The following is a 9,866-nucleotide window of genomic DNA, read 5'->3' as shown; positions in this document are numbered from 1 at the left end:
AAAAAAAAAAAAAAAAAAGAATATTTCTCTAAATGTATCATGAAAGAATTCTGTTCTAGGCATTTTAAGCATTTTCTTTTCTTTCTTTCTTTCTTTTCCCCTTGTACTGGGAATTGAACTCAGGATTTTGCCCTTGCCAGGCATGCATGGTGCCACTGAGCTAAATCTGCAGCCCTAAGCATTTTCTGTAAAATATTCTTAATATATTTTCTATGTAATCAAGCCATTAAGTAAAATAACTGATCTTCAGAAATGTAAGAGGGTTTCCAGGTATAGTAAACTCCTTGTGGTGGGGCATGGTGGCCTGTAATCCCAGCACTTGGGAGGCTGAGGCAGGAGGATCGCTGTGAGTTTGAGACCAGCCTGAGCTACATAGTGAGCTCCAGGTCAGTCTCAACTACATAGTGAGACCCTGTCTCAAAAACATATCCTTGTTTTCTCATGATTACAAAATATATTTTCTGTATCATAAATTGGCAATAAGTAAGCACGTCATGTATTAATTATGTCATGTAAAAAGTGGAGCAAATGCTTTTGTTGAGAAGCCCTAGGAGAAGAATATACATTCCCATTTTGAAAGAAAGTATACCTAATACCATTTCTTTTTTTTTTTTTTTTTTTTTTTTTTTTTTTTTTTTTTGGTATCTTGACCTAAATTCCCAGCCCTCCATGGTCATTATACAGCCAGAAAGGGCCAGTCTGAGCGCTGTGGCCATTTCTAAAAGGCCTCTGTTCGGTGTGGTCAGTGTCTCTACTGCTACTATTTATCAAACGTTTTGAATGGAACCCCTACTTATAACTCAATAGAACCACTGATTGGCAAATATAAAAAGACAGTTTAAAAATGTCAGACACAAGAACACATTACAATTACCAATAGGTTGCTTTAAAAGAAACTTGTATCCCTTGCTGGTATTTTAGTGATAAATACTATTATCAAACAAAGAATCTGTTTACCAAATAGATTTCTCAAAGACTGATAAAGCACTTTCATGCCAATAAATGCACATCTAACCTGTGAATTAAATGTTAATACTTGAAGCTCAAAATGATTGATAGTAACTAAGAGTAGCACTAAGGTCCTAAGGCCATGAGAGTCTGACCAAAAGTAGAAAATTGTTAAGTAAAAATTACAGGAGGCCATTCTTTTCTTGAGACAGGGTCTCACTATGTAGTTGAGACTGACCTGGAACTCACTATGTAGTCCAGGCTGGTCTTGAACTCACAGCGATCCTCCTGCCTCAGCCTTCAGAGTGCTGGGATTATAGGCATGCGCCACCACACCCGGCAGGAGGCCATTGTTTTTAACTAAACTGCTCTACTAGGCTGCAGCAGACCAGGCTCAAACTCAAAATGGAATCACTCACACGAAATAAAGTTCCACTTCACCAAACAGAAAATAAATTATTAATCTGACCTTCTCAGGAAGCAATATTAGAGAGATGACAGCCAAATTTCCCAAACAGGCAGTCTCAATGGGCAAGAGTAATGAAATCCCCTCTGCCCCAATCCTTACAAATGGTCACCTAAAGTAGCCCGATGTTAACCAATCAATTATTTCCCTATTGTTCTGTCTCCCTCTTCCTACCTTACAAAGATAGTGACTTGGAAATGTCAAGAAAAGAAATATATATCTATAAATATTTTTAGTGCCGCTATTTAAAATAGTCTAGTTAACAACTTTTAAAAAGCTAAAAGAAGCAAAATATTGTCCAAGTATGGGCATCTTAGGGGGTCCCTTGGCTGGCCCATGGCTTGGGTTTCGCTCGTATATTCAGCACATAATCGTGGCGGAAGGATGAGCGGACAGTGCGATTCATCAGGGGTTGAAGGGGGCGGAAGTTGTCCACCATTTTTTTCTCTTTTTCCCCCTCAGAAGTGAAGAGCAGGGCCCGAAATTGCTCCAGCTAGAAATAGAAACAGAAAGTGTAAATAATTTCAACAGAAAACTGGCTTTACCTCATGAATCAATTGATTTCAATGTTTATGCTTCTGAAACGTTGGTCTCAAATTGGATTCAGAAAGAGAAATTATTTCTGGGTTAGATGCCTTCACCTTTCACAAGGAATAAAATGCCATGCTGTTGCCATCCTTGTGTGTGGAGAGCAACAAGAGGTGGAAAAGCCCTGGAATCAGAAGACTAGAGACAAGGGACCTAACCCCCACATATCGGTCATTCGCCAAGGCCTGGTTACTTCATCTCTGTGATCCTTGAGACCTCAATATTTTGTTTACTAGCTTTTGTTTTTCTGAGACAGGGTCTCATTATGTAGTCCAGACTGGCCTTCAACTTGCTAGTTAGCCCATGGTAGCCTCGGATTTGAGGTGATCCTCCTGACTCAGCCTCCTGGGTGTTAGGATTTCAGGTGGGTGCCACTGAGTGCCTGCTTCAAGACCACAGACTCAAATGAGAAAAATAACCAAATAATAAAGGGAAGGTCTGATACATAGAGTAATAGTATAAAAATGTTTTTATAATTTAACAGAATCATTAACATAAACATGTATGATTAACTGCTCACTCCACCTGGGCATCGTGGGCCAAGCAATGCATGTAGAATTCCTAACTAGCAGTGGGATGTCCCACACTGGAACTTTCGGTAATGATGAAAATGCCTTCTGCATCGCCCATTATAGTAATCTCGAGCCACATATGGCTACTGAGCACTGGAAATGTGGTCAGTGGTCAGTGTGACTGAGGAACCGAATTTTAAAACCAAGTGTATTTATATTTAAGTAGAATGCCATATGTCACTAGTGGCTATCATAGTGGATAGCACCGTTCAGTACACAAGGAGCAACCCCAAAATTACGAGGGCTTATACTCAGCTGCGGTAATAACCTTTTGGCTTGATTAGCAGCCACTTTATGGAGCACTTTACTTCAAACCAGCCAGAAAATCTGCTCACACTTCTTGTCAGTCAATGTGGCGGATTGCAGCTAGAGAGGACAGCTTGGGGTGCAGTGGACAAGCATGTGACAATCTGTTTGGAGCAAAAACTTCAAGCCTAGACCAATCTGAACTATACAGTAAGACCCTGTTTCAAAAAAAAAAAAACCCAAAACGAAAAAGATATGGAAGAGCCAGGCGTGGTGGCGCATACCTGTAATTCCAGCACTCGGGAGGCTGAGGCAGGAGGATCTCTGTGAGTTTGAGACCAGCCTGAGCTACATAGTGAGTTCCTGGTCAGTCTCAGTACATAGTGAGACCCTGTCTCAAAAAAAAACCAAAAAAAAAAAAGATATCAAAGATAATGTTTAACATCTATAAAATGTTCTGGCATCATTAAGTGAAAAGACCAGCAGAATGATATATATGTAACAATCTGATTTTTGTAAAAAAAAAAAAAGTTATGTATATTTATATAGATAAAAGACCAGAAAGATTTACTCAAGACAGTGAATAACATCTACTAGTAAGATTAGAGGCTACTGGGATTATAGACGACAGGTTACACTTTTTGCTTAATGAACTTTCTGTATTGAAATTTTACTTGATTTATTTGCTCTGTTTATTTTTCAGTGTCGTGTCTTTTCTTTTTTTCTCTAGTAAGGGAAATTGAACCCAGGATCCTCCCACTGAGTTAACCTCCAGGCTTTTTTATTTTTATTTTGAGATTTCTATTTTCATTTCACTAAGTCACTACATTGCTCAGGCTGGGATTACAGGTGTGCACCACCACACCCAGCTTGTTATATCGATTTTTAAATATGAAGAACAGCAGCAGGCCAAATGTACAGGCCACAAAGCCTAGGCTTATGGGAAGCCAAGCACTACGTTTTTGCCATTCATTTATGGTGGTCTTCATTACACAGCATTGAAAACATACATAGTCTAATCTATTAGTTTTCTTTTAGACTTCTGGTCTTGCTTAACAGAAGAATATCTTCCATTTGAAGGTATGAGTGAATTTTCCTAAGATTATCCTAGGACTTGTATGATTTGCATTTAATATGTCTAGAATATATCCTTTTTTTCTTTTAGTTGTTCCTCAACAGCACTTACTGAATGTCCTCACTGAACTGAGATGTTGCTTATTGTCATAAATTAAGTTCTCATATGGATTTGGACATATTTTTAGACTTACTATTTTCTAACTGTGAGGGCTTGTTTATTTATGGCAGTGGGGATCGAACCCAGAGCCTCACGAATTGCTAGGCCAGTGCTCTACCACCGAACTACATCCCTAGCCCTGTGGTGGCTAATGTTGTGTCACCCTGGCTGGCCCAGGGATGCCCAGAAAGCTGGATAAATACGATCCGCGGGTGTGTCTGTAAGGGTGTTTCCTAATGAGGTTGGGATTTGAATGGGCACCCTAAGGTGGGCATCCCAAAGCCACTGACTGGAGCAAGAAGATTGCTACCCGACTTCCCTCCACCTCTTTCTTCATGTGGTGGTATCATGGCATTTAATGACTGAAGGTTTACAAGCTTGGCACGCTTACCATCCCTCAGTTTCTCTTTTCGAGTTGTCCCTGGCTATCCACGCTTCTATGTTGTTGCTCAGGTTTAGAAGTAACGTACCTATTTAAAATTCTATGGATGTATTCATTGGAACTGCATTAAATCTATGGACAATAAACAGTCCTTGGAGAGTAGCTGCTTAAGGAGAACTGATATGGAATGTGTCTTTATGATGTCTCCCTATCCAATAATATGGGGTGAGTTTTATTCATTTAAGTCTTCTTTTGTATCCTTCAGGAACATGTTAAATTTTCTTGTTACTTTTCCTTATTAAGCTCATTCCAAAGTATTTTATATTTTTGTTGCATTATGAACAGGATTCTTTCTTCCAATATATTGATGGGCCACTATAGCAATTGGGATATAAGTATATCGAACATATTTATTTCTATAAAGTAATATTGTAATCCAGTAGTTACCAAAATATCTTATTTTTCTAGTAGTTTTTTAACTGTTTTCTGCATTTATTTTTATTTTCTGGTCTCTTTGTATTGGTTATTTCCAGAACATATTTTTTTTAAGAGATGGAATCTCCCTATGTTGCTCAGGCTGGCCCTGGACTCTGGGCTCAAGTGATTCTCCTGCCTCAGCCTTCTGAGCAGCTGGAATTACAGGTGCACACCACCACATCCACCTAATTCTAAAGTACAGTTTAATACGGTAACAATCCTTTCTATATTAAGCATATTTAGTTGGACCATTGTATCATGAGTTTCACGTCTGTGGATTCCTCCAACTGTAGCTCCAATATATGTGGAAACAAAGTACATCTGTACTGAATATATTTTTTTCTTCTCCTTATTCCCTAAGCAATGCATTATAACAACTAGTTACATAGGATTTACATCATATTAATTATTATAAGTAATGGAGAGAAGATTTGAAGTGTAACAGAGGATGTAAATATGTTATATGCAAATAGTAAACCATTTCATATGAGGTATTTGGGCATCTACAAGTTTTGGGATCCACGAGAGGTCCCGAAACCGATCCTCTAGATACCAAGGTATGACTATATTTACTTTTGAACCAAGACCAATCTGTTTTATTGTATTAAGAAGTCTCTATTCATCTCTAATTTTCCAAGTTTTAAAAAACTGAATAGAGCATCTTGAAAATGTCTTTCAGAATTTATGGAAATATCAGGCACAGTGGTGCACACCTGTAATCTGAGTCTCTCCAAGAGCCTGAGGCAGCAAGATCACGAGTTCAAAGCCAGCCTGACAACTTAGCTAGACCCTGTCTCAAAAAATAAAAAGGGCTGAGGATATAGCTTCATGGTAGTGTTTCCCTGGGTTCAACCCCCAGAATGAAGAGAAAAATCACCTGTGGCAATGACAATATGTTTTGAGTTACAGTCACTGATATGATGAATATTATTAACATTACTAGACTATATACTACTTGGGAAAAGCACATATGTCTTCTAATATACTGTTGGATTCTGTTTCAAAGATTTTATTTTAGTTGCTTCTTCCTTTGGTTTTTACATTTTTCAGAGATACCAGCTTCTGGTTTACTTTTTTGGCAGGGTGGGGGACAAATTTTTGATGAGTGTTGGTATCAGTTATCTTGGCTTTATAGAAAGAGTTTGGAAAGTCTTGTTTTTGTGAAAATGCTTTGTAATCAATAAATGATTCCATATAGCAAGTATATTTTTTGAGTTTTTTGTTTCCTTTTTTTCTATATAGCATGTATAATCAAATATTATTACACTTTAGTTATAACTGTGTATTGATATGGAAACTACCACTCAAACTTAATTTCAAAGGGAAAAATAAATCCCAAATTTAAAAAAACTAACTTACATTAAGTTTCCTGGGCAGTCATTGTTGGGTTCTCTTTATCTTGAGATTTTTATTGCAAAATTCCCTTCAGATTTTAAAATGGTTTTGAACATATCCATTTCTAGCCTTCTTAACTTTATATAGAGATTCATATGTACATATATGACACGATGCCCAAAACGTGTAACTATCAAATATAGATGCAAATAGCTTAGTTCTTCCTTGTTTTCACTCTTCTTTCTCATTAATTGGAAGCATTTCCTAATTCATATGCAAATTAAGACAAAAGTTAAAATCAATGTCAAAGTTTGACCCCAGCCTTATTTTATACAGGTCGCAGGATTTCCTTAGATGGGAAACGAGGAAAGAAGGTACCTGATCATGATCAACTTCTACTGGTTGCTTCTTAATGATCCAGGTGACAGACTCTGAGAGAGGTGGGGTAGTTAGAGACCCGGAGTAGGTCCAGTAATCAGGGCAGGCGGGCATCAGGCAGGCGGGGTCAAAGGATCCAAATTCCACAAGGGTGTCCTGGTCAAGGGAAGAGTCGCTGAGTTATTTTTCAGTGGTGAAAGCCACTCAGGAATCAGTTGACGAAGCAGTGATTTTCAGGGGCTGTCTGGGGACCAGCAGACAAGCCCCAAGGACCCTGGGCAGCTTCCCAAAGAATCATCATTGCCTACGTCAGAATCCTACCCAGGTTTTATTTCTTCAACCGGTTGTACATTTAAGATACAAAACCTTTTTCTCCCTCAATTCTAGTGAGAAATTAACCCAGAGTTGTCCTTTTAACATGCAATATAAACCAGGAGGAGCCAGAATCCTGGACTACAAAGACAAGGGAAAAAGGAGATGGAGAGAGAATGAGAGGGAGGGATGAATAACAGACTTCTAGCAAGTAACCGCTTTGGGATTCTGAATATTGAAGAATCAATCCGAGGGACTGGACAAAGGACACAGGCAAATTGTTTTCTGCAACCAGACAAATCAAATTTCTGTAGAAGTTGACTTGCTCCCTATCTGCAGGAGGAAGCTAGAGCAAAGAAGGCTGGTCTGGACAAGGACTGAGAGGGGGCTAGTGTCAGGAACAAAGAGGGGGACAGCTAAGGCGAATATCCTAAGAGGCAGGTCTCTGATGGCAGTGTGGGAAGAGACTCTCCATACAGTTCACTGAATTACACTCCCGATTCACTGTCTCCACCCAGACTGAAACATAAAATGGATTTCAGGTGATGGGGGGGGGATTACCTTATGCTTAATTGATGGCAAAAAATCCACCAATTTCTGTAGCTCTTCATGATGTTTGCCTAGCTAAAGGACGATCGAAAAGAAAATGTTACAAACAATGGACATCTCACTGTAGAAACGGTAACAGGATGCGAATTTAAAATGAACCACCTGGTGATTACATATAAACCTACCACACAACTGAAAGTAGACTTAAGCTGATAATTGAGAATGATATAAACATCACTGAATTAAATTAGACACAAACAAATGAGCAGGCTGTATGCTGACAAGGCCAATGTGCCTGCAGGGAAAGGTACCTCCTGCCTCTTCTTATATTGAAATTTAAATTAATTAGAATTAAAAATTATTCTGCACTCACACTAACTACATTTCAAATGCTCAATTGCCACAGATGGCTTTGTGATCATTCTATTGGACCGTGTACTTTTATACCATTTGAAATATATTCTTTTTTTTTTTTCCTTTGGTACCAGGGATCGAACTCGGGACCTTGCATTTAAGAGGCAGGAGGCAGAATCACTGAGCCAAATCCCCGACCCCTGAAATATATTATTAATAATTGCTTTTTTATTATTGTATTGATTCCAATATTCTTGTAGTAAATAAAAATATTAGAATGTTCTGTTTTCTCCTGATCTAATACAACGCATCATTTAAAGTTATTGAGATTTATTTTTACCTTCAAAAATACTCCTATCACAGCCAAACCATTTTCTTCCAGTGCTGCATCTTCAAAGCTCTCAAATTTGACTGCATTCCAATGAACCAAGTGCAGCTGAAACACCATTAAAAGTGGGTTTAACACATGAACATACTGGCTAGCTGAAGAGAAACGTGACAACTTCATCCAACGCTCAATATTTAATCATGTTTCCTCATCCAAAATAAAGCCACTTTGAAAAGCATATGGCAATTAAGTGTCAAATGAGATGAAAATAAAGAACGGGAGAAAATTTAGGCAAGAGCAACAATTAGTGTTACTTTGGAAGAGAGGGATTTATTAGGGGAGAAAAATAAAATTCATATAGCAAAAGAACATTTCAGTGAGGGATGAACATTTGTTCACTCCCATCCTGATTTGCATGAAATACTAATATCCAAAATTCATTTGCATCTAAAGCAGAGAAGATATTTACACTGAGAGAAACAGATTTTCCCTGTAGAAATTACACAGGAGTTGAAGACAAATTTCTTCTTGGAAGGATGACCACTTAAAATGTGTCATTTTAAACATAACATTAAAGGGCCAGGGATTTAGCTCAGTGGTTCTACTGCCTGCCTCGAAAGTGCAAGGACCCGCCTTCAATCCCCGGTTACCCCCCCAATAATAAATAAAAATAAATATAGCATTAAAAACTCAATTAGGGGAAAATGCATAAGAAGAACGTTCTTGGTTATCTTTGCCTCCTTCTCTCCTTAAAATGATCCTACAACCAAGTTCTGGTGCTTTTATTTTAGAAATGTTTAAACAAATCTTGTTTTCTCTCTATTTCTATTGCCACAGCCTTTGGGGACGCTTGCACTGTTTCTCATGTGGATTAATCCAACCTTGTGGCTCTGCACTGTTGCCCAGATTATTAGTTTAGGCAATAATTTAAGCCTAGCTTAGAACTGTGGAGGAATACATTTTCAGGATTATAAAGTACACTTCAGCCCTATTATTTAAGATGTCTATAATTTATTTTTTTCATTGAGTTTATTGGTAGATGTCTAATTTTTACAAGTCTAAGCTAGGGCTAATCAAATTGGTCCCTGAGCCAGCTATTTGGCATGGACAGGCATCACTTGATTCTTCCTGATCATTTCTTAGAACTAGAAACCTCAGAACTACCCCATTTCACCACAACCGTCAATGTCTGAGCTGCTCCACATACCTCTGCGGGGTAGCATTTGCTGTCCACAGTGTGCTCGGAGCCCCAGGCGTCAATGGCCCCCCAGTGAAAGTGGAACTGCTTCAGTCGGTAGTTGTGTTCCAGCGGTCCTCCCTGGATCACTGAAATGACAATGTGATGACAGTTTGAAGGACGGTTACTTATGCTGTGGGGGATGTGGGGAAGTGGCTGAATCTTCAGCCGGACCATGTATGTGAACTGCCCTAAATGGAGTACACTACATTACAGACCAGCATCTATATGCAATGTGATGGACAAGCAAGGTGATGGTTACATTCTTAAAAACGTATCACAGTAAAAAAAAAAATGTATCACAGTAAAAGACATATTGCCATTAACCCTACTAAACACACACCCGTCACTTGGAACACACTTATTCACAATTCTTGCCACTTTTTGAAGGACTTCTGGGGGTCCTTTTTCTGGAGTGTCTTTAGTTGCACTGTTGTGACTACTTTTAATCCTGAATTGA

The 9,866-nt window shown here is 38.6% G+C and overlaps 1 protein-coding gene across 1 annotated transcript in view; it reads right to left on the bottom strand.

Moving 5' to 3' along the window:
• Positions 1 to 1,231: 1,231 nt before the first annotated feature.
• Positions 1,232 to 9,866, bottom strand: part of Ca5b (carbonic anhydrase 5B) — a 39,108-nt gene continuing 30,473 nt past the window's right edge. The window contains exons 4-8 of the mRNA XM_010643620.3: positions 9,377 to 9,495; positions 8,182 to 8,277; positions 7,500 to 7,562; positions 6,627 to 6,782; positions 1,232 to 1,907 (exon numbers count right to left, since the gene is read on the bottom strand). Coding sequence (XP_010641922.1) covers positions 1,728 to 1,907; positions 6,627 to 6,782; positions 7,500 to 7,562; positions 8,182 to 8,277; positions 9,377 to 9,495 — 614 coding nt within the window. The 3' untranslated portion in view covers positions 1,232 to 1,727. The remainder of the gene's footprint in view (positions 1,908 to 6,626; positions 6,783 to 7,499; positions 7,563 to 8,181; positions 8,278 to 9,376; positions 9,496 to 9,866) is intronic.

Source organism: Fukomys damarensis, unplaced genomic scaffold, assembly GCF_012274545.1.
Source record: "Fukomys damarensis isolate Sample0158 unplaced genomic scaffold, DMR_v1.0_HiC HiC_scaffold_39, whole genome shotgun sequence".
NCBI classification, from domain to species: domain Eukaryota; kingdom Metazoa; phylum Chordata; class Mammalia; order Rodentia; family Bathyergidae; genus Fukomys; species Fukomys damarensis.
The sequence above is the reverse complement of the archived record's forward strand: the minus strand, read 5'-3'. Positions and strand labels throughout refer to the sequence as shown.